A 24,880-nucleotide genomic window follows, 5' to 3' on the forward strand; every position below is an offset into this window, starting at 1 on the left:
ACAGGGAGAAGGATGCTGAGCAAGCAAGAGGCAGTAGTAAATATGACTTAGGTACCCAGCAGCAAATGATGGGGTGGCAGGTGCCTGCACCCCTCCTGGGCCGCCTGGGCAGCACCCCAGCTGCGGATCAGCAAACACAGCTTTTGTGAACTGGCTTGAGAAGCGCTTCTAAAACCAGGAGCTAGGAAGTCTCTTTCAAGGCAGATGACCTTTTTGCCTTTTCTTACCTCCAACAAGGTCCCAGTTTTCTGCCTTTGCACAACCCGACCTCTGAACAACCCCTCTGGCGGTGCCTCTCATTGACCAGGGGCTGTGTGGGCCCTTCCTTACCTCTCCCCTTCCCCAAGGTGACCTGGACACAGCCACCTGCTCCCAGCGGGGTCCCTGGGCACTGCTGATGCAGAGGAGGGCAGCTGTTCTTCCTTGCATGGGTTTGGTGGTGATGAGCATCTGGCCCCATGATGGAGGCACAAGCAGGATGCTGGGGTGCATGTGGTCTCTCTGGCTGGTGCCTCACCCCTTCTGGAAGGCTTTGTGGAATGGGAGAGAAAACACTAAAAATACCATTATATTGTCCACTGCCTTGCTGCGTTTTAAGAACATTTAAGTTTTGCCAGTCTCCTTTCTTCTAGAAGTTTTTTAACAGTGCAGCAGCTGTGCTACATAAAGGTAGCTGGTGCTAACTTCTGTAACAGAAATTACAGCAATAATTCCACTGTTATCAAAGTTCTTCAGGCTTTCTCATAGATTTCTGTTATAGAAGTAGTAAAGTACTTAGGAAAGTTGTATTGCATTCATTTTGCTAATTGTATGTTTATACTGTTCTTATAATTCCTAGCTATTAGTTTATAATTCCTTTAAAGAGGAAAAAAAAAGTAGATCAGGTTTTGGCCTGCAAAAACTGAGTCTGATTCCTTTAAAAAAGTTGAGTGTGTTTCTTTTAAATAATTAATATGATATTGTTTATTTTTCCTATCAGAAGGAATTAAGTATGAACAAAGACCATTTTCATTTGTCAATCCTGAACTAATGTAGCGTTACTGATTTCTAAATTCCAGTAGCAGAATTACCATTGCACAAACAAAATGAATTTTATTCATTATTTTTGGCCAATGTTGGTTTTAGGAGTTAGTTCCATGTTACATTTTAGGAATTAAAGACAATTTGAAGTGAATGCAAAAATGAGGTTTATTACTTGTTAATAAAATTCAGATATTTTCTGCATTGCCAATTTCTACCTTTTTTTTTTTTTCCTGATGAGAAATGCCCTGCTTATGGGAAAGGAGCCATGTAACCAGTGGTATTTGCTTGGCTTTCCAGAGCAGTAGTAGTAAACAGTTCGTAGTGCAGATCCTGAAATAGTGTCCCCTGTTGTGAAAGTTTATAGTTTGACATTAGCAAACCAAAATATTTGGTTTCAAAACACCTAAAAAACAAAGTCAGTGCTGAGATGGATCAGAAGTAACTTTAAGAAACATGTTGCTTCAGCAATTCTCTGTTAGAATATTTTGCAAATTTTCTTGGAGAACGTCGTTTGAGTTCTCCCAGTGGCAACCGAGTTTAGCCTCAGTTGAGCAGACCAAACACCTTGCTGGTCCAGGTTCTGAAAGAATTCTTTAGTTAAAACCCTGGGGCAAGGGAGACTGTGGCTTGCTCTGCCTTTCTCTCACTGGTGACATTCAGAGCTATTCCAGCACTTCCTGCCATAATTTTGCTTTTTAATGCTTCTCACATGCATGTGCTGTTGTGGCTCTGTAGCCATGCTGTAACTGTAATTACGCAGAAGCTTGTGATCAGTGCTCCAACTTCCTCAAAAGCTACAAATTAAGCTTTCTCATGCAGTTTTATAATAGAAGAGGATTTTTAGATTTTTCCTCTTTTTAGGGCTGGAGATCCATATGACTCAGCCTGAGGGAGTGATGTGTTTTGAAAGTGAGAGGTCTTCTGCTTTTTGCCAAGTGTGCTGCTGCTTTTCTGGAATACAAGATGTCAAATACAACTGCATTTAGAAACTACTTGGTTTATGTGGTTATTTCGATGAACACCATCCCTTTTGAATATTTGAGGAAGGGGAGGGAGTTCATATATTTGAATTGATTAATCACATGAACCTAAAGAATTGATCAGGAGCCTTAAAGAAATGCAGTGGGTTTAGGACCCACTGCAGTGCTGCAAAGTGTGTCTTTTAGGATTAATTATGTACCCTAAATAGTGCCTGATGCTTTTTAATGTCAAAGTAAAATCACAGAATGTGTTGGAAGGGACCCACAAGGATCATCGAGTACAACTCCTGTCCCTGCACGTGACAACCCCACAGTTCACACCGTGTGTCTGAGGCTGTCGTCCAGTCTCTTCTTGAACACTGTCAGGCTTGGGGCTGTGACACCTCCCTGGGGAGCCTGTTCCAGTGGTCCACCACCCTCTGGGTGAAGAACCTTTTCCCAATGTCCAACCTAAACCTCCCCTGGCACATCTTCCTGCCATTCCCTCAGGTTCTGTCATTGGTCACTAAAGAGAAGAGATCAGCGCCTGCCCCTTCTCCTCCCCTTGTGAGGAAGCTGTAGGCAGTGATGAGGTCTCCCCTCAGTCTCCTCCAGGCTGAACAAACCAAGTGACTTTAGCTGCTCCTCACACGGCTTCCCCTCCAAACCCTTCACCAACTTTGTAGCCCACTTCTGGATGCTCTCTGTAGCTTAATAACCTTTTTTTATCCTGTGTCGCCCAGAACTGCACACAGCGCTCCAGGTGAGGCCGCACCAGCGCAGAGCAGAGCGGGACAATCGCCTCCCTGCCCGGCTGGCGATGCTGTGCTGGATGCACCCAGGACACGGGTCCCTCTTGGCTGTAGGGACACTGTTGGCTCATGTTCAACTTGCCATCAACCAAAACCCCCAGATCCCTCTCTGCAGAGTTAGTAACATTGAAAATGTTCACACAGAGGAAAATTGAAAGCTCACTCCACTGACCTTTCCTACAAGTCACAAGACCCACATGGATATTATGTCGACTAGACTCTCACATTCTTTTTTTCCCTGCCTCGCAGCAGGAGTAGTAAAAGGCAGAAAACTTTTCACTTTGTGTCCTGCTTGGCAGATGCACTAGGCAGTATTAAGTGTAGCTGCCAATCCATGCTGCGTGGTCGCTTCTTGATGCTGTGCTGTGGCAAAGCAAAATACCCCTGTATTTCTTAAAATGAAGAATTTCATGGACCACTGGGCGGCGTGGGCAAGTACGACTAAGATAATGACAGAACATCTTTCCTGATAGACATGTACAAGAGAGATTGTTTTTCCCCTCAGTCACCACAGGTAAGGATTGGTAGTTAGTTGTGTGGTAATTAAGCCTGCTGTGCAATTGGGAGTCCTTGAAATGAGTAGCAAGAGAAAAGAAAAACTCCATCCCCTTGTTTGGTGTTCAAAGGGCTTGTGTTGTCAGTGTTCGTCCAGGAACAGAACAGCAAGAGCTGGAGCAAAGGCTTGTTGTCTTGTACTTTCTCTCACCTTGTTAATAAGCATCCATAATTTACCTTCAAAATTAATGAAGAGGTTTAGTCCCTGACTGCATTGTTAGCTATTTTTGTCATTTGCGTCTCTCACTGTATGTGTACACTAGCACACGTGTACACACGTGCATGCCACATTACATAGTTGTTCAGTTTATCAAATGGCAAAAATGAATTAAATAATTCACTTGAATCTTCATGTTTCAGTAAATATTGGAGCTGAGAATAGGAAGCAGGTACCTTAGGTGAAGGAAGAAAGAACAATTCTTACAAGTGTAATAGTGGTGTGTGTTGTTTTTTTAATTGGATCCCAGCACTGCACTGACCTCAAGTGAAGAGAAGACCTGATTTACTAGCCTTTCTAATACTAATGGTGGGACTGGTACCTGTTTCCTTGTGTTTTTAGCCTGAGTAAACAAGGCATAGAGGGGGAAAAAAATATAAAAGTGAAGCAGAAGGTAAGTGGCCTGCCCAATTTCATAAGGCATGTCGAGAAACGCAGGTCCTGCTGCCCCAGGCCAGTGCTCTCATCTCTCGGAGGTGCTCTGCAGCCATCGAGAGAGGTTCCTTGCACTTGGATTAGTTGCAGATAAAATGGATGCTCTGCAGTAAACTGTATAATATCAATAGGCAGCTAAAATAATTGGTCTCCTTTGAAGACAAGAAACATGGTATTAAAGAATAGGAGATGAAGAGTCTAAAACTGGTTCTAAAATCAGCATTTTGATCTCCAGGCAAATACCATTCAACTCAGCACTTTGTTTATCTGTTCAAGCAAAATGTCAGTGTCTGGTTTGATAAATAGAATTTACAACACTTGTAGAAACTTGCAGTGCTGATTTTTAATCTGCATCTTTTGCCATTTGTTTTTCCATTGTTGAGGTTAAACTGTTAGGATGCCTCAAAATCCTTAACTGACACGTGGAAGGAAACTTCAATACCTGTAAACTACCTTTTCATATATCCAAAAGCTCAGATTGAACCTGTTCAGTTTTTTAAATGAGGACTACTTTATTTACAGTACCAAACTTTTAAACTGCTGCACAAACTCTGAAATACTTGCTTTATATTTACAGATACAGTATGCCACCGACCATGGTTAGATCCATGGTAGTGGAGCTAACTCTGTAAGACTCCATAGAAAAAATTTGGGTCATCAAGTTTGTAAGAACTAAGCATGGAGGGGTAGAAAGCTGGAGAATTAGGCTATACTTTCCATGACATATTTTTAGAGATTACATGCTCGCTTAATATGCTGGGATGTTAAAATGAGATGGGTCCACTGATGGTATTGGCTTGACCTCACTGATGCAAATGAGACAAAAGCACCCTACATCCTCTTGACATGGTTATGATAACTTGTTATTCCTTCTAACAGGTGCCTGGAAAGTCTTATCTCTAGAGCGAACAGAGAAATAAGGATTTTAATGTGCTTTAATGAATGTTAAGTTGGAGGGGAGGGGGAGAAGGAAGACAAAAAATAACCATAAAACAAGAAAAGTATTTACAATACAAACCAGAAGGGAGTGATGCAGTTAGAGTGTGAATACTTAAGTGTCTTGGTTTCCTTACAATCAGGATGCACCCAGAAGAAGATGCACCAGATCAGGAATTCCAGAGTGGTTGTGTGATTGTCATAATAATTCTCAATTGCATTATATTTAGCTTTACTTCTCACAACTACATCCTAGCAGCTTCTATATAACATATACACATGTTCAGTCATTTCCCTCAAGATGAGTGTCTTCTCGCTGAAATGCTTGGCTGGCTAAATTTTATGCTTTGGGTCTTTTAGTTGTGTCGGGATTCTTTACAAGATTCTTAACTAGCCTCAAAATTTGGGAGCGATGCTCTTCTTACAAGGGCTCACGTGATGACGTTTATGCAGAGAATGCATGTTTTTATTCTAAAGAGTTATACAGAAAAAAAGGTGGGGGCAAGTGTTGGCCCTCATATTTTCAGTTTTGCACACAGCCTTGCTGTGTCTGTCCAGCAAGTTCTAGCAGCAGAAATAACCTTATCTTTGGGTCAGATCTGGTCCCTGGCACCAGTCTTTCTTCCTGATTTGGCAGGGACTTCCCTGTGGGTTCCCCCGGATCGCTCTTCTGAATTTCTGACCCTGATTAGAAAGTCTGTACCAAACCACAGGAACTATTTTACTTGAAGCTGCTGTGTTTATACAGAAAAAGTTCGCTTCCTTGAATTTAAATTTTGCAAATTAATTTGTAAGAAATTTCAGTCTCCTCCTGATAGCCTGAGTGTTGACTGAGCAGCTATTGCTGACAGATTCTGATACAACATCTATAAGAAATTATAAATTGCCCCTTTGAAGATCATTACCTTCTACATCTAGTAGAATCTGTCCTTGCCATGCAGTCCTTCACTGGAAAGTGGAAATGGGTTGTGGGATCCATACAGAGGAAGGTCTACTTTTTGTATCCTAGACAAGACTTGGGGTTTGAAATGTAGCTTTGGGTCTAATTTATTTCAGGTATGTCCTATATGATAGAGTTTGGTTCTTACTATTCAATACCAGCAGGATGCTGTCATCTGTCTTGCAGAATGCTTAAATGACGTCACTAAGAGTTTGCTTCATTTTCAATCAGAAAAAAAAATACTTAAGTCCTAAACTTTTTCAATTGAATTTGGACGCTATTTTGATAGTCCCACATAGAGCCTGTGGAACGGATAGGAACAATTGGCTTTGGTTTGTTTTAAAAACACAGCTTACAAAAGATGGGACAGTAACAGAAGCATCAGCATCATGTAGCCAGAGAGAAAAGGAAGATCCAGGCTGTGCTTAATAGCACCCCGTGACATCGTGGCCATCAAACTAGGACTAGTTTTTGATTAGCTACATACAACCTGGTACTTGTTTGCTCTTGCATGCAGTCTTATTATTTGGTTGCCAATTTTTCTTGCTTCTGAGTGTAGTTGATGCTATTCTTGAATGTATTTATGTTCCATTGAGTTTCCAAACACAATTTATGTCTCTCTGCAATCAAGTGCTTTTGTGGAATCTGAGGCAGGCCTGATATGCTGATTTTTCAAGTTTGTTCCGTGTGTTAGCAGAAAGATTTCAGGACCACAACTCAGCTATGAAGTCTTTTTTACTTTGGTGAAAAGCTTATTTTCTTTTGAGAATTGTTTCTTGATGCAAGGGTGCTGCTTCTGAAAGAGGATTGCTGCTTATCATCCTTAATGGCAGTGATCAATCTTAACTTCACCACAACAGAAGTTTTATTCACTGTGATCTGTAGAAAGGTAGCAATTTTGTGTGCATTTTAATCATGACAAAGATAACTGATCTTGTGAGAGCAAGTGGCACAGCTATTAGTATAATTTTGCTAGAATTACATTAAAATACAAAGACTTCTGGAGCAGTAGCTAATGATGAAGCAGGGACTCTGTGCAGAGCTTTCAGGATAACCTGATAAAAGTGAGCTGTTTAGTCAAGCTTTTGTTTTAGTACCACTAAATGTAAAGGCATGCATCAAGGAGGGAGAGAAACAGGCTCTTTCTATGAAATGGAGAATTGGTATCCAGCAAAGAAATCCATTTTTAAAAGGATGCTGGAACAATAAGGAGAGTATTTAGACAAGACACACAAACAATTCCAGGACCAAAGAAAAACAATGTAAAACTTGGAGGTCAGTGCTTTGCTTACCGAAATCAAAGGTAAACATTGTTTATTGTATCTTAACATCATAGAAGGAAAAATGCGAGATCCTGTGCTTTCTTTTGTCAAGAAAGGCAGAGCAAAAATTTGTTTGAAAACTGTATTTGCTTGTAATGGAAGAGAAAGCACAATTCAACAGCGAACTGTTGGAACAGCTGTTGAAATTGGGGAGTTTTTCATTTTCTGATGTGTGTGCATCAAGAGAGGATTTTTTTTTAAATGTTTGTATTTTTTTAGCTAGATATGCTTTAGTCAAAATAATAGCAGAGTAGTTAAGTGAATTAAAATGCTCTCAGTTCAGTGTCAGAAGGGATGATTCTTGCTTCCAGCCCGGTCTTTAAAAACTCTGAAAATGTGCAGGAGGCTGATGTAATAAGTTTCTAATCAGAGGTTTGTTGTATTCCGTATTTGTGAGGCCTGATTTTAGTTTCTGCCGCTGAAGGAAGGAAACCCCTCAAATGTTGATGCATCCACGAGCGGGGTGTGTGAGCTGCCCGAGGGAAATCAGCTGCTGGCTCTGCCCAGCTTCCAGTGATTTTAGCAGAAAGGTGAAAAGTGTCTGTTCTGTGTATCCAACTGGAATTTCCCCCTAAGATGGATGTTTCATTAGGAGAGGGAGAAACCAAACCCAAGCAATATCTGCCATGTGGGTGATGCTCTGGACTGGCAGCGTGTTGCTCTCCAGGTCTGTAGCAGTTGCTGGGGAACCAGGTGCTGCTTCTGCCAGGGGGATGCTCAGGGTTTCATTGCCATTAGACCGCAGAAGAAGAAACTTCCACTTCTTGATGTGAAGACAATTTTGACTTAAATGTGTGTTCTGTGCAAGTAAGGAAATTTTTACAGTCTGTCTGTCACTTGTTTTATGATGTTTTATCATAATGGGTGACTGACAGGTGAGAGAAGGAATGGTCTTGCTTCTCAAAAGCTTACAAAAGCATTGAATAGTTGTTAATCATGTTCTCTCTGAATGACGAACTGATAATGTATAAAGAGTTGGAATGAGGAGTTCATTGTAGCTGTACCACATCTTGTATTAAGTTTCTTATTGAACTGGGCATAATAAATCACTTACTGGGTTACAAGTCAGTAATGCAGTGTGGGGGCTGGGGAATGCATTTTGTTTTCATGTACTTTGAAAACATCTTGGTAGTAAGGTAAGCTGGAGGAGGTGTGGGGAGTGCAGCACCCACGTTTTGATGCCATCGCTTGATGTCATGGGGACCTGAAGAGCAGCTGGTGGCACCGGTGGCCGCTGCCTCCCGCTCCGGTGAGAGGCCACGTTGCAACGTGTCAGGTTTTGCTCATTTTCTGTGTTGTGTCTGTGGTGGGGGGCCCTGGGTTCATCACACCATGGGTGTTGCTACAGCAGCTGCTTTCCCAGCAGAGAGGAAAGGAAACCAGTGGGCTGGCTAGAAATGTCCCAGGGCCAGATCTGGTCACCGTGTTCTGCTGCCATTGGTGATCATTGAGATTTACTAGTACAACATGGTCTTGGTAGGATTAAAAGTCTGTGTTTTGCAGGAGAGTGCAAGAAGATGGTGGGTTGAGAGTTTGTGTTAAATCTTGAGTAATGGCAGGAGTTTGGGGGGAGTTGTTTTCAAAAGAAATAAAAAACAGCAAATGCAGCGTGGGCTGCTGAAGTTGTAAAGCAGACCATGTTATTAGCTGCAGGAGGGTTAAACAACTGAGCAATATCAACTATTTCACCCCAAAATTACAATTAATAGGTCTTTTTATTACTGACTCCATTTCTGGTGTTAGCTCAGACTTTTCTGTTACCATCAATGACGTTTGGCCATCCTGAATGTGGCCACACTCTGCTCAACAGTCAGTGTCACCCGTGGGGCCAGAAACCTCCCGCAAGAGCAGGGTGGGAATGAGCAGCTAACGAGAAAGGCTCCAAAGAACAGAAAACTTCCTCCATTGGCAGAAAATCCCTTTAAAGGAGTTTCTTCCCTTTCCAACCATGTGTCAGAAAGCTCTAATAGAAGGGGACTGGAAACGGGATGATGGATTTTAAGAAGCTGTAGCTCTCCCCTCCATCAATTACTGCTTGCATTGACCCAGTAAAATTAATGAAGTTAATTACATCTACTCAAAATCTGGGTTGTGTGAATTGCTTAGATCTTTTAAAATAGAGAAATAATTTCTTGCAGGTTCATGGGCTTTTTTTTCAGTCTTGGTTGGTTACTTTGGTTTATTGTCCCCATGATGTATGCTGCTATCTGAAACACTCTGGCGTGCGCCTTTCAGAGTAATGCAAGATGTCCAGTTCTGATTAAGGACCACTGCAATGTTCAAAGCAAAAATGCTGAAATAATTATAAAAATACTATTAAAGAATGATTTCTAACAAAGATGAAAAGGAGGATGGATTCAGAGAGTTAAAATGTAAAGCGAAATAAAGGGGGAAAGTGCTTAGAGTGCTTAGAGGGTAGAAATACATTGTGTAATTAGCAAAGAAAATGTCTAATGCACTGAACGCTGCATGTCTGACAGTCTTTTACTTGTTCACTTTGGTGTTATTGTTTTCAACATGCAGCTTTTACCGAAGGAATTTTTAGAGGTGTGTTTATATGTTAAGATGGAAAAAAAAAAAAGCCAAAGAATAATCCGTGCAAGCAAAACATTTAAAAGTGATACATTACAGTGTGTAGTATTCAAGATGAGGATTTCGAAGCATGTTTGGAAAGATCAAACACACATGACTATGAGGCTTTAACTGATAATTTTACTTTAAAATTACCCAATATGTAAGGCTGACATTAAAGATAAGCCCAAATTTAGGGCTGGGGGAGAACTTCAGCATCCAATTCTGTTTTCAATGAATTGCATGTTGGTTTTTTTAGGAAGCTTTTCTGCAGATTTAATTTAAAACTTTTTCTTGATTTGTGTTTTTCTGGTTTTGTGATTTTTATTTATTTATTTTTTAATTAAAAATCAAATATAAGGTTTTTATTTGGAAACACTCCTCATGTGATGATTTAAACTTAAATGTCTATATTGTACTCATGTACTGCTGTGCCCTGGGCTTGCACCTGGCTTGTGCCCTCCGTGGTGCCCCGTGAGCTGGACCTTCCAGTCTGCCTCTGTCCTTGTGTCCCCTGAAAGTCAGAACGTGCCGTGTTTTGTGAAATGTAATTCAAGATGACCCTGGTACGTGGAAAATAAGAAGGTGATATGTACATCATGCATGAAGGTGATAACCTACATTCAGCAGCTGAACATTGCAGCGGTGTTTCCAAATGGCAGACTTCAGATTTTTCAGTTTAAAGACTTGTGTTTCTATTTTCCATCAATAAAATTCTAATTCTCGTTGCGTACAAGTTCTCATTATGCACAAAAGCAATGCTAACAGAGATCCATTTCCCAGGAGAAAAGGTGAAAACATGACATAATGCAATCCTGATACACATGGTTCTCCCCACAACATAGGCAGTATGGTAATACGGGGTTAAGCATGGCATGACGGTTGATGTGGTGGCCCAGCAAACATGAAGAACAACAGGATTTGAACAGCTGCATTATCTGGGCATTTGGTTAGGGCTCTCTGAACAAGCACACTTGAAAAACCAGTTTAGCAACAACATGTGCTGGTTGAGCACAGGGTCAAACAAGTAAGTCTGGGCCGGCATTGGAAATCCTTCAAGGAAACAAATATTCTTGGCTGATGATACTTCTCCAGGGCATCAGGGGTGTGTGGTGTCGTTTTGTAAATGACTGAGCCATACCAAAGGAAGTCATCCTTCCATTTCAGCAAACCCTTAACATTAACTTCTTTTTGGTTGAGTTGTATTGGGCTCTGTCAATTGAGAGAGGAGCTGGATTTGTTTTGATTGGTGTAGTTTCCAGGACAAGGAGTTGGGTACCTGTGAGTGAGGTTCACCAAGAGCTGTCTCGTCCTCTAAATTTACATTTTTGGAAAATCGATGCTCTAAAATCCCCATAAAGTTAACATGGAGGCAAAATATTTAATGTGACTACTGGTTGAATTGTACCGATTACAAGAGTCAATAACACAGAGGGAGCACTTCTCTGAAAATCAGCGATTTTAGAAAAAATCAAAATTGTTTGTTAGGTGGGTTCTCGTGAGGGCTTGTTCTTTTTGTGTCTGTGTTTTGGGTAGTTAATAGTTTCACCTAAACATTAGAGATACTGCATGTTTGTCCTCATTTAATTGTTTTTATTACATTCCACTAAGAAATTGGAAGTCCTTTATTTTCTGTTTGTTGCTGTGAAATTGTTTCAAGTTTTATGGCTTCACAGATATAGACTGTATCAAGCAGTTTTTAATTGTACATATTTATGATTTTTGGTGGTTTACAAGAGTCTGGAGGTTAAGCCCCTCAGCTGTCACCATTCTCTTTCCGTTTGCTGATGGAAACACCTTAGCAGCAGCGAGCAAACTGCTGGCAAAGGAATTGCGGCACTAAGATAAAGTTGTTTCTAATCTAAGTGCCTCTCAGTTGAGCATCGCAGTATGAGGAAAAAACACATGCAAGGAATTGGTCAATTGCAGCTTTTTTCTAATGTGCTATATTTACAACCTCTGACAATTGGAGCTGAGCACAGCAAAAACCTGGCCTAATTGCAAGGACTGCAAAAAAATACTTGCACTTTTTCGCCGTGAATAGATGGTTATTCTTCAGGATGAAATGCATATCTGCATTATGAAAGAAAACACTAACAGTGCTGTGTCTGTGTTCATTAGGTGGCTGGAAAAAAAAGTACAAGTCTGGATTTTTCTTTGTATCTACCTGGATTTCAGATCACACACTGCAGCATATTCCCTGATACTTCTAATTCTAAAGGGAATATTGTACATTTTTATGATGCTTTTATCATCACTTTTCACTTCCAATAATGTTTGTAAGATTGTAGGTACAGTCCTGTGTGATAGTGTGCCAACAGTCAGCCTTTGTGATTCTGGAGTGTAATATAGAAAATAACACAGGATTTCATAATGTACTGTAATTCATATCAGCACCAAAGTGTTTATGATTTGAAAGAGATACACATTACTTCTGTGAGACTATATGCAAATATATATATTTAGGTAATATTTTTTGGCAACATTGCTGACTTGTAAAATACTGTTATTTTTTTTATCTTAGGTCTGCGAGTAACTGTGTTACTAACATCATCCCTCATGGTATTGGGAGCTGGCCTGAGATGCGTTCCAGTTTCAGATCTAGAAATTAGGAAGAAGTAAGTGAATTAGTTATTTTTAATATACATATTTTATACTTTCTGCTAATGTATTTTTTGCTGCTACTGCAAAGAAATGTTAGTACAAATTTTCTATATGAATTTGATACACCAAATGTTCGTTGTGTGGACATGGGCTTACACACTTTCAGCTTCTTCAATGGATTCTTCTAGTCCTTCTTCTACATAGTATCTGAAGATCAGAAAACGCTTTACAAACTCAAGTTAATTAAGCCTCACCCCATCCTGCATAACTAATATTAATCTGTTTTGCAAACAAGGAAGCAGAGATTTACAGAGGTTCAGAAACTGGCCCAAGATCACACAGGGAACTATGCCGCAAAACCCTGAAAGATGTAATTTGTATGCAAATGCTAAATAATTAGTTCATGTTTCTCATATTATATGTATGGGATTGTGCAGTGAGACAGATGAAGTTATGCAAAATGTCCTTTTTCATGTAGTCCCTTCCAGTCTGCATTCCAAAGTAGCCTTGTACTTTCTCTGTGGTTGAACTGAACGCCTTCTCTGCTCACGCAATCAAAGAGTTTGTGATAGAGACAGATTCCTTCCTAAAAATCACATGATCCAAACAATTCATTTGTCCCGTCAACGTATCCTGGGCCTGGGAATCCTCAGGAAGTACAGAACTCGCACTTGTTTTGTACAGCCAGGGAATGTGGATTGTTTGTTGTTCACTTAACTTTGTTTGTCTCTCATGTGGAAGGAGGAAGGAATACAGGCATTACTACATTTTTCTGCTTCTTTTAAAAAGAGTAGTAGCACTAGCTCTTCGCTAGTTATGCTTGCATAATATGTCAGCACTAAGAAAATAACTTATTTTTGAAAGGTTTTTATGGATTTTTTTTCTTTGAATTCTGGTCAGCTTCCAGGCTGTCCTTGTATTATTTCAGCAAGCTCTTTTTTTTTCCTTAGTATTGCTTACCCTGAAAGTCAACTTGGAAACCTTTAAGTTGAAAAAGAAAATGTTTGGTGTGAAGCAGAAGGCGAATGACTGGGTACCATGGATAAAACAAAGGAAGAGGTTCAGGAGATGGGACTGAGAATGTAATAAGCACATTGACTGTAAAACTAGCCCCGATCAGGTGTAAGTAGCTAGTATGTACTGAATGGCTTAGTAAATTAGTGCAGTGTGCTGAGTAGAGGGGGTGCAGTTTCAGTTCTTAGGTACTTAATGAGCATATAAGGAAGCACCCATGGTGCTCCTGATGTTAGATGCTTAGCGTTGCCCCTTTCAATGTGGTGTTCAAGGATTTTGTGAGCAGGGGCGGCCGAACTAACCGTATCGTGCTGCCCTTCACAATGACCCTTCTAAGGCAAAAATGTGCTGTTAAGGTGGCTGGGAAGAGCTGTCCTCATTGTGCCCTTGTTTTACCTTTCCTCAAGATGCTAAGGGGTCCTCAAGATCCAGTTCATCTGTTCTGACCAGTCTTGGATTAAATACATAGATCTTTTAAACGGGCCAGGTGGCATAAATGTAATGACGTGTTCTGTCTTACGTAGCTTTTCATTTATGATTTATACCAAAAGACTTGTGCTGCCCTAAGTTTTACCAAAGCAAGGATGCAACCTGTAAGAACCCGAGAAGAAATTCCCAAATGAGATTTAGATGTGAGGAATCATTTGGGGAGTGGGAAGGAGAGTTTCCACATGTTCTGATCACCTTTAAACAAGGTTTTCCAGTGTAACCACAACAAGGAGACTTAGGAGAGCAGTGAAATGAATGCCTAAAGGGAAACATTCAAAGAACAGCTTCTTTAACTAGGGAAAGAAAGGCTGTGGACTGTATAGAGCCCGATGAGATGTATAAAATATGATGATACATTTTATTGAAAACTATATAGGCAAAAAAAAAGCATGAGCAGAATCCTGATGGAAGAGGTTACTAATTTCATTTATTCATGCTGTGAAAATATGCATCATCTCCAGCTGAAACTGATAAATTTGCTTTCTTAGCCTATTCCAGAAAAGACATTTTCAAGAATTGCAGCTCTACCTGAGGAAGTAGTTTGATCTTTTGCACAGTTTGATTAAAAATCTACAGAAAATGAATTATAGCTGTGTGAAGCAAAAGGATGGTTTTCAGTGAAAGTTTCTTGAAATATTGTGAATAATTGTACAGATTGTGCGATGTTATACCAGGTAACCTGCATTGTTTTGATGGCCAATTTTCATCAATTACTTGAAGCATGACACCAAATAATATTTTTGAGATGAGCATTACTGCTGAATGACTTGGCAACCACTGGCTGAGCACTAAACTCTGCACTTACTCTGAATGTGTCTATGCATTAATATGACAATTTGAACATTACAAAGCCAGTCAGATGGACAAGATCACGCGCAAGCTAATATTGGAATGTTTCAGAAGCCAGTGTAACTGGAATTTCTTCAAATGCTTTTGCATGTTTTGTAATATGTTCCTTCAGTCCCTGGGTAGTCTATAGTAATATAATGAAGGATTTCCATGGGACAATTATGTCAGAGTTAAGATACATAAAATTACTAGAATGTTCCTGAGGTTTGTCAGGTTTAGGGGTTTTTTTCCTACTTTGTAGCTGTCTCTGCTCCCTAAGCTCTTGTAATTTAGCATTAAGGAGAGCTACTGAAGCCCATCGCCTATCAAAGCAATCACAGACGTGAGGAAATCACCATTAAGACTGACATTTAATCCTGGCTGCTTTATGCTTCTTATCTCACACAGGCCTGTAATATCCAAGTGTGTTCTTAAGCTCCTTTCTAGTCTGTAATTATTCTTTTGGCTGTAGCATGTAGCAGCAGGCTAAGGCCATCTCCAGTTCTCCAAGTCATGTTTTAAACACAAACCTTAACCTCTGTTTTCAGTTCATTTGATGCTCATGTCCACGCGTGACTTGTATGAGGGAAAATTCAGATTGCACATTTGAGTGTGTCTCTTGATGCAGCTGTTACTTATGGTGAATTTTCATTCTCTGCCAGTGTGTGACCTAGAACCGAATTGGGAATCCATGCCAGAACTGCATAAATTCAGTGAAGGCTGAAGTGGGAGTGCATGGTGAAAATGTGAAAGTATGGACTTGCATGTAAGATTGAGGAACCATCCTATACACGGACAAGTAAAGTCCCTCTCACATACACATCTGCGCTTATTTACTTACTTTCCTTTCCAGCCCATTAACCTGTGAGGTTAATGTGTGTATTGTACAGAAAAGGAGGTTAGAAAGATTTTTTTCTTATGTACCATGCACTTCTGGGTTTGTCAGATGTGCCAGGTATGACAGTGAGTTTGAACCATTATTCTTTATGAAAACTTTGTCTGCCACACCTACTTATTTTAGTTCATAATTTACGTAAATTATATAGAACATTTTAAAAAAAGATGTTATCAAATGGTACCATTCCTGAACTTGTACCTCCTTCCCTTCCCTGAAGGCTACAAGAGCATAATTACTGCTTTTTGCCTGCATTTTGTCCAGTCCTTCCATTTTTCACTACTGCTTGGCACTGAGTGGATATTTTCATTGGGCTCTTTTAGAATTTCATTATTTTGTCCTGAATGTTAACATTACTAGGAGGCCATTTTTTATAGACAAAATCAGGATGGTGTTTTCCGCCGACATAACACTTCATATTTCTCTCATATTCTGTGTTTATGAATACATTTACATACAGCTTAGGTCTTCCATATGATTGTAAAATAATAAATTGGGCAAAAAGCTATATGAACTGAAATGTAGAAGAAGGAAATAAATGATGAAATCAGCCCATAGCCATAAATCTGTGACTTTTAAGACTACTGTGTGATGTAAGACTTCTTAAAATGTTTTGAAAGACAGGATAATTAAAGACATGGAAGTAAAGTAATTTGTCATTTGTATTGAATATATTAATTAAGTAATTTATTGGAACTTAGTATGCTGTGGATTGGTAGGGTTTGGCCTTCGCATTAGATTTCACAACAGAGAAGTAGTTATTGAGGACCTTGAGTCACGGCTCCTTGATAGTAAGTATCATTAAAACATTTGTTGGGAAGTAAACAAAACAATAATGTCAAGAACGACAGTGGAAACAGGAATGGTTATTTACCGAGTCATTTATGGGCAACACACAGGTAATTGGTAGTTCCTGTAAAAGAGCTTTTTCTTTAATAATATAATTTCTAAGGATTTTGAAATTTTTTGCCTATTCTTAGATATATTTATATTAACTTCTCCCTTTATGGTATTTGTAGATTTGCTCTTACCACATCTTTAGTACATTCTTTTATCCAGTTGCAACCTAGTTTGTGTCAAGTATTTAATTCTTTTTGGACATATTCTTTAATAGTTCCACATTTTCCTATTTTCATTTCTGAAATCCTAAAGAATGACATGGGATCATCTCATTATTTGTCTTTCTTGATCCTAAAATGACCATGACTCACTGTTCTCATGCATGAAAAACACAAAGAGGCACCTCAGAAGAGGTGATTCAGTAAAGAAAGGACGTATTAGGACTCTTATATTCTCTGGCAATACTGAATGGACTTCTGTGTTCAAAAACACACTCCAAACTGGAGCAGCTGTGGAGAAGGGGGATTAAAAGGGAATGAAAAGAGCCTTTTAGGAGAGGATCGTAGAAGAATCTGCTTGTAAAAAGTAAAGACAGAGAGTGATGCACGTTGTGTACTCCCTAACTCACTGGGGAAGAGAAATTTTAAAAGCGTTTAAACCAAAGTGTGGTCCTGAGAGTAAAGAGGTGAATAAATGTACCTGTTTGTATGCTGTAGCTCAGTGAGGGCCGGGCAGGGTGTTTCGAGGTGGAGCTCTTGCCCGGCACTGATGGCACTTGCTGGGTTGTGCTTTGGCTGCAATGCTGCGGGGAGGCTGAGGCGGGTTAATCTGTAGTATCAAAACAAGAGGTAAGTGGAGGAAAAAGGAATATTCACAGGTGAATTCTCATGGGGAATATTTAATCTTTATAGACCTGTAATTTAACAGTTTAGCTTGGTTTTTTTTTTACCTTCACCAGCTTCATTTTGTATGCAGGTTTTACCTTTTAACTTCTGCCTCGAATCTCTTGCTTTGGGAGAGCAGTCCTATGAGTTGTTTCTAAGTGGTGGTGATTTTTCCTGCTTTGCTTCTCTGTGGATGGTAGCGGTGGATTCAGTGGGCGATTAAGTGTCTCCCTGTCTGCCCAGGGGTCCCGCCTGCCCTTGCCCGAGCTGCGTGTCCCGCGATGCACCAGCAGCCCCATCGGTGCTGCCGCTTGAGTGGCAGCCAAATGGGCTTCTCCTTCAGCTGAAACAGCCTTAGTAGAAACAGGGGACGTCTCCGACAGTTTTGGTGACATACACACTTTCTTCTTGCTCCTGTGCTGGATTTTGGCTGGCACTGTGTGTGTCATCTGCCTGGCCCAGTGGTGGGGGTAACTGCTGAATTAAGAATTTACAGAATCTGTGTAAACTCTTAGAGGGGTAAATCCATTAGATATATTAAAGGAAACTCTGAAATCTCAGAAAGGGCTTGATATTTTAGCAGTATTTAGTGGACAACATTTCTACAGCTAGCATCAGCCTGTGCTGGAAGGGAAAAGAATTTATAGTCTTTGTGGGATTTTCAGCTCAATCTCATATAATGGCAGGTGTTACCCTCAACTGTAGAAATTTTTAATCACATTGAGCTCTTTGCCTTAGTCTTGTGACTGACATTCTGTTGGCTAATTTCTGTCCTTGAAGAATTCATATTAATTGAATTTATATTGAAGTTGCTGCATTATAATTAAAACCCTCTTGCTCTTTCACTGAAAAATTGTGCAAAAGCATTTAAAAAGGTCTTGTTTATCCCATTCCCTAATTTGCTGTATCTCCTATATGTTCCTATTCTTTTACTAAAAAAATCCTACTTAGGACCTGTCTTGTGCTGGATAATCTCCATCAGCTTTCTCCCATGGCAGCCCTGGTAGCAGCCTGTCCTGATGCCTTTCTCTGATAACAGGTTTCAGTACATTTTGCCTCATTAGCCCATAATGTAATTACCTACTTTGTGTTTACAGCAATGATGTTTATTTGGGGTCTGTTCATATTTGATGAGTATGTCCTCTGTTAGTGTTGCTTTAAAGATGTCTTCTTTTAATAATGGGTTTGTAGAGTGGGTTAGCTTTACAGGAAAAACAACAACGAAAAAAACCCTTTTAATTAAAAAAAAAAAGCCAAAAGGAAGCTTTGATTTCATGAGCCCTCATCCTTCAAACTTAGATAAAGCTTTAAATGAAGAAAACCACTTCTCAGCCGTGTGACAGCTGTGATGGCCACACAATAACGTGGCGGGACGATGTGAGGATGTGGGTGAATTTGTCACCGTAGGGCCGGGGGTCTGGCTGTACCCCCGCCTCGTTCCTTTGCTCTGTCAGGACGGCTGACGGGGAGGTCAGGGGCTTGGGCTGAGGCTGCTGCTGCCTCTCCTTGCAAATCCTCATCTCTCTCTTGGCAGGCTCTCAGTAATAATAGTTTCAGAGTAACTCTGTTTTTCAAATGCTTTTAAATCTGAAACTGGAACTCACTGTTTTTCAGACCATTGCAAATGTGTTTACTGTTTTCTTTAAGAGTGGGAGAAAATGTGTGAGGCTGAGGTGCCTGGGAGATGCTGTGGTCCTTTCAAAGTCCGCTCCCGTAATGATGTGACGGGCTGTGCTGAGGGCCATGGTTTGTAGAGCGGGTGCTGTGAGCCCGGTTTCTGATGAAAATGATCAACAGTACATTTTCAAAAGTTTTTCCTTTTTCTCTTTATTGCTGGAGATAATGTACCACAGAGTGACTCAGGCTTTCTGCTGGTAATAATTTTTCTTACTGATGGGGAAAAACAGCTTTAAATTATGCCGCATATCAATGGTCTCATCAAAAACAAGCTAAAAAATGCTAATGGCCTCAATCCATGAGTATCCAGAAGGCATAAAGCTTTTGTAGAATAAATATATAATTTAATGAAAATATTGAAAGGAAGTGGATTTCCATGAAATTAATCTTTCAGAATGTTATTTTTAATAGATTAATTCATTGCTTTACCCAGAGGTATATTTCTTTCCAGTCCTTTTCCAGACATAGAGCCTTATTGCACTCTTTTCGGGTTATGAACAGGACAGCATTTGCATCAGGTTCTGCTCATACTCAGTAGCAGTGAATTGCTGTAAAGCATGAACTTGACCTCCCTAATTCTTTGTCTTAAAGCGCACCTGAAAAGTTTCCACTGAATAGAGGGTTCTTTTGTTGCATTTAGTTTTGTGGGTCTAAAGGAAAAGCTTTAAAGTTTGCTGTAACTCAATTGTGAAAAATCGGAGATGGTTCTTTACAAAACTGGTATCAGTTCTCTCCGAGGTGTAATAAATCTCTTAATGTATAATGTGGCTATGTTTCATATTCCTTTTCCTGGGCAAGCAACTTGCATCATACATCAATGTAGACGCTCTAGAGTAGGAGGTATTTACTTGCTTTGTTTCCATGTAGTGAGGCTGAATTCAATAGCACTTGAAAAGCGCTCTGAAGTCCTCCACTGGAAGGATCTCTTTCATTTGCTTCCAGTAGTTCCCACAATGAGCTAATAGTTATAGAAACTTATTTGTCTTCCAAATTAACAGGCATTGAACAATCCACTTCTTTCAATAAATGAAAATGTCAGGCGTGTGAAAGAAAAACCAGCCATCCATTTCTGTAAAACATTAACTTCTTTATCCAGAATCTCTTTTTGGCGGTAATTGTTAGGATCAGCAATTAATCTGCTAAACTTTTCCAGACCAAGAGGCACGTTACAGCACTCGCGTCCTGCAGCAGCCGCCCAGCGCTCTCAGCAGCTTCGGTGCTCCTTACGCTTTGCCAAACAGCGGCAAAACTGATTTACCAATTTTTTTTTCATTACATCTGTTTAGAAGTTTTATTAGTGACTAAGCCGTCAATTCTCATGGCAGTGAGGAGGAAAAGTGTGGTAAACGTTTCAGGGAAAAACAAACAAACATCCTTACAAGGCTCTTGAGATGAGCTCTGCTCCCTCCTAGGACCCTGAGGAACCTAATTTCCCAGTTGAACAGGGTCTTATCAGAGGCTGGTAGAGAAAATCCACGTTTAGAGAATCAGAGCAACGTGCTGGGGCTGATGGCCTCGCTCTTCCCTGTGTTGCCTGCCAAGGAAAAGGTGAAAATGCGCTTTCCACCCTGTTAATCAGTGTTAAAATACTGAACAACTTCTCCAGTCCTAGCCTTCCCAAAACGAGTTCAATTAACACATCTTAGAAGTGAGCTTTGGAGACTTATTTTAGTGTTAAATCCGTTGTATTAAAAGTCATTTCTTGAGTAAGTCATTTTCCTTCTACCATTGCCTTTGTTTTCCTGAGTACAGAAAGTAATGAGATTTTCTTTGACGTAAAATGCTCCTAAGTCTAGGCATGAGATATACTGTGGTAGATACATTAAATGTCTGGGTTTTTAACACAGAAAAAGTGTTTATGTAACACAGAGCTTTTTAATAGCTTAACAAATCCAATACCTGACGGGACCGTGACCATGCATGAAAAGTTTCAACTCGTACAAGGAGAAAAAGATAAATAAAGCTGACTGTAAATGGAAGCTCTTTCCCATCCTAACTATACAGTATTATCATCAATCACTAAAACCTTTTTTCTATATAATTTTTTTTTCATACGCGTTTGCTCGGTGATATTGTAATTTCAGCATTTATAGCCTTACTTTTTGTTGTTGTTTTTCCTGTTAGGATATTGCAGCAGTGACAGCAGGGAGTGAATAAAGCGGGTATAACCGTGTTACTTCTTAATACTCATATAATATATTCTCTCAGGGAAGTGATGAAAACCGTATAATTTAAGTTATTTATAATGTGACTTGACAAAAATTTGGAAAAGAGATGACAATATAGTACAAGAAGTTTTTCATCTCTGTTGCTGTATTTGAACCATCCATCGTTTCATCTTTTCACAATTCAGAGGCCAGTTTGGGAACAAATGTGACTTCTATTTTGTGCAAAGCAGGGAGGTGTGTGTATATATATATATCTGTGTATTTTTTTTTTAATATATGTAGACAGGTATATCCATAATGTAAATGTGTAAGTTATCCACTACTGTGATGCTCTGGCACATGATATTTCGCACTGGCATTTACTATCAGTCCTCAAATAATTTTTATTTATTTTTTTGGTGAAGGGCTTGTGTTCATCTACAAGTTTGACAGAACACACAAATTCATTAGCGCAGAGGTCAGGTGTGCAAAAACCTTGAAATGAGTTCCTGACCTGCCTTCTGGAGTGGCTAGAAACAAGGTATTTTGGGTAGATGTTTATTTCCCCAGTTTTGCTTTAAGCTAAAAAGTCATCAATTATTTTGTAAGTCAGGGATGAATTTCTGGTGTCATTTTGTCCAGTTTTCTCTTTTATGATTGTGATTAAAAAGCCTTCTACTCTTCTGTTATTTTCTATTATTTGAACTCAATATCTTTCTACTTTTTGATATCTGAAAATAAGTAGATCATGATTGGAAAAATAATGCATCTGAAAATAGAGCAGAGCTGGTTAAATAACAGATGAAAATTGCCCTGTTAGTGTAATAAGTCTGAAAAATATTTTTCCAGCTGGGTAGAGTCCCGTGCTAAAGTTCTGTTAGCCCTTTTCTCAGGGAAGAGAAATCTTGTTGTGCAGAATGAAACTGAAATTGTGACAGGGAAAAAATGCAGTTGCTCTTTGCACCTTTTCGGCAGCAGAAACAAGAAAATCGGGGAGTAACAGAATCAAATGTCTCTTGGTGTTGGAGCAATTTTTAGCACTGACGGTGTACAAGGGGAGACTCCTGTGGCATGTGAGAGTAAAATCTAACACAGTGATGATAAGAGTTTGTAACAAATAGCAAAAAGCCACCAAAGCTGTTGTGTTCATATTTCTCTGTCAGATGGAGCGTCTGCTACACACATCTCCCGGAGCAGCAGCTTCATAAATGCACCAAATCGTGTTTTGAATCTCTCGTCCCTGCCTCTCCAGGGAAATGATTGAAGGATGTGCAGAGGAACAATGCAAATAATCTTTTTTCTCAGGAAAAAGAAGCTTAATTCAAGCCAGTATTGAACACCAGATAAAATAAGATTTAGACTGTTATCATACGCAGAGGTTTTTGTGGTAGTAGTCTGTATATCTGTGGCAATTTAGTCTGAAAATAGTGTTTATTAACCACAATATGTTTGATTTGAAAAATTAAGCAATATAAAGATAAGAGATGGTTTAGCTTGGATGATAATGTCGAGCTTGGTAAAGGCCAGAAAAGCAGATGGAAAGGCAAATTGATAGGAACAGGCAGGGCAAGGCAGGAAAGCAAGCAGGCAGGAGGACACCGACAGAAGAGACCTACAGCGAGATAAAAATTGTCTCTTTCTTTGGAAAAAAAACTAAGACAGAACAGTAATGTAGATTTAAAATTCTGGATTAACGTACTACTTTCTCCCTTTGGATCTGCAAAGTAAAATTAACATCTATTTTTCCCTTGACTATAGAGGTCTGTTGTAGACCTTTACACAGATGATGGAGTTTGATAGACATAATTGAAATCTAAAGCTTAAGTACATGAGAAGAGTATGTATGATTGTCACAATATATAAATTGAGGTTTTTGTTCAGTGATATATATATAGATTTTTTTTTTTTTTTTTTTACAAAACTTTTCTACCAGATGAGGTGCCTACATGTCAAGAGGTGCTGCAGAACTGTTGTACTTTTTTCTGATTTTAGTGAGTTTTATTTGCCCTTAGGATTTCAATAGAGCAGGCATACTTGAATTAAAACAATATTATCATAGTAGGATAAACGAACAGAAGTGTTCGTATGGCACCTATAGCTATAAAGGTTATTTTGTGGTAATGCACTTTTCCTAGAACACAATAACAAACCCACAATTTAAGTATTAAATTCACTCTAGATCAAGAGGAAATACTAAAATAAAATCTTTATATGTTGCAATTGTTACCTCACTTGCTACTGAAATGCAGGTGGTTTGGGGGATGCAGCATAGCTCTGCAAATCCACTGGAACAGTTTAGAATAAGTTTGAGAATAACTTATTGTGGTGAGATAAGTAAAGCAAAAATACCAAAGTATGCAAAGTTACCTTGGTTTGCCCAAAGTACACTGACTTGAAGAGTAATCATAAGGGATTCATGTAGGATCTCCTCCAGAAACCTATACCAGAGCATTATTTAGATAGTGCTTTTTATTTCTTTTAAAAAAATTCATTTTGTTTTATTGGGGGGGCCCAGTTTAACAAACATTAAAAAGGCCTGACCAGGCCTTGGTGATGTCCATCTGAAACACGTCACGAGCAAATAGTAATGAAATCTATCCTCATTATGTGAACTTTTTTTTTTTTTTAAAAAAAAAAAGGTAGCAATTGCTTATATTTAAGAGTGGATATTACTTCTGTCTCAGCTCAGAAAGTGTTTCTTTCAGATGATATGTAATAGCTTTTTCTTTTCTTCTGTATATTTTTATAAACTTGGTTTAAAAATTTGATTTCTAATCCACTGAAAATCAGTAGCATCTATTCCTTTTTGTTGAAAGCTAGCTTGTTAATTTGATAAAGAGTCTGTCAGCATTTCTTTTGCATATTTTATTCCTTTATGTGCCTTAAAAAACTACTACTACACTGTGTATCATTCAGCCATTTGTGGCTTGAAACATTGCCTAAATGCTAGCTTATATTTCCCCATTTTCAGGCCGTAGCTTTTTGTGTCTGACAACTCAAGTCTTGCAGCAATAACAGCGAGTTCCTGCTGTGCTTAGAAACCCACCACCAATTCAAAAACGTCATCTGCCACCATTTTATTGTACAATGGATAGATCTGCCTTGGAGGGTTGCAATGTTGTGTTTGACTCGATAGCTCTCTATGGGAAAACATGAGGTTTTCATATAAATTTCAAAATGGTTTTGCCTTTCATGGCTGATCACATTTTGGAAAAGTCAAAGTGGAAGGTTTCTGGCTGACTTCCACAGGTAGAAGAGCCTTCAAAAAGTCCTTTCTGTATGTGTTCATTGTACTAATATTAAGCCAAAGTTATTAGAGACTTGAGTGCTTGGAAGTATTGTCTCTGTTCTGTCACCAGTCTTATCTGTTAAATCCCAATGAGTGTGAAAAACGAGAAAAATCTGGGTTTGCTCGGCTGACTCAACGGTATGTTGAGAATGGCCAGATTGCTGGAGAAGACGATTCTCTTGGAAACCTCAACAGCCCAGCCTCCTCATCTGTAGGCACACAGAGCTCATCTGAGTGTGTAAATAAAAATAAATAATGCAGTGAAAAAATATGCAGAGTATTTTGCTGAAGTGTTTCAGTTTTGGATCTGCCATAACTAATTTAAATATTCTGTTGAGATTTATGCAGACAAGGGGTCAGGTTTAAGATGTTTGTAATTTAAAGCTTTCCTGCTACAACACCTTTTGTACTTTTATATCCTATCATGATACCTTTTTCCTGCA

General features: G+C 39.3%; 1 protein-coding gene across 1 annotated transcript in view; it reads left to right on the forward strand.

The window, feature by feature from the left end:
• SLC49A4 (solute carrier family 49 member 4) overlaps positions 1–24,880 on the forward strand; it is a 71,867-nt gene that overhangs the window by 8,364 nt on the left and 38,623 nt on the right. The window contains exon 2 of the mRNA XM_065637557.1: positions 12,295–12,388. Within this exon, the coding sequence (XP_065493629.1) occupies positions 12,295–12,388 (94 nt within the window). The remainder of the gene's footprint in view (positions 1–12,294; positions 12,389–24,880) is intronic.

The sequence above is a fragment of the Caloenas nicobarica genome, chromosome 6 (assembly GCF_036013445.1).
Source record: "Caloenas nicobarica isolate bCalNic1 chromosome 6, bCalNic1.hap1, whole genome shotgun sequence".
In the NCBI taxonomy this organism is placed as follows: Eukaryota; Metazoa; Chordata; class Aves; order Columbiformes; family Columbidae; genus Caloenas; species Caloenas nicobarica.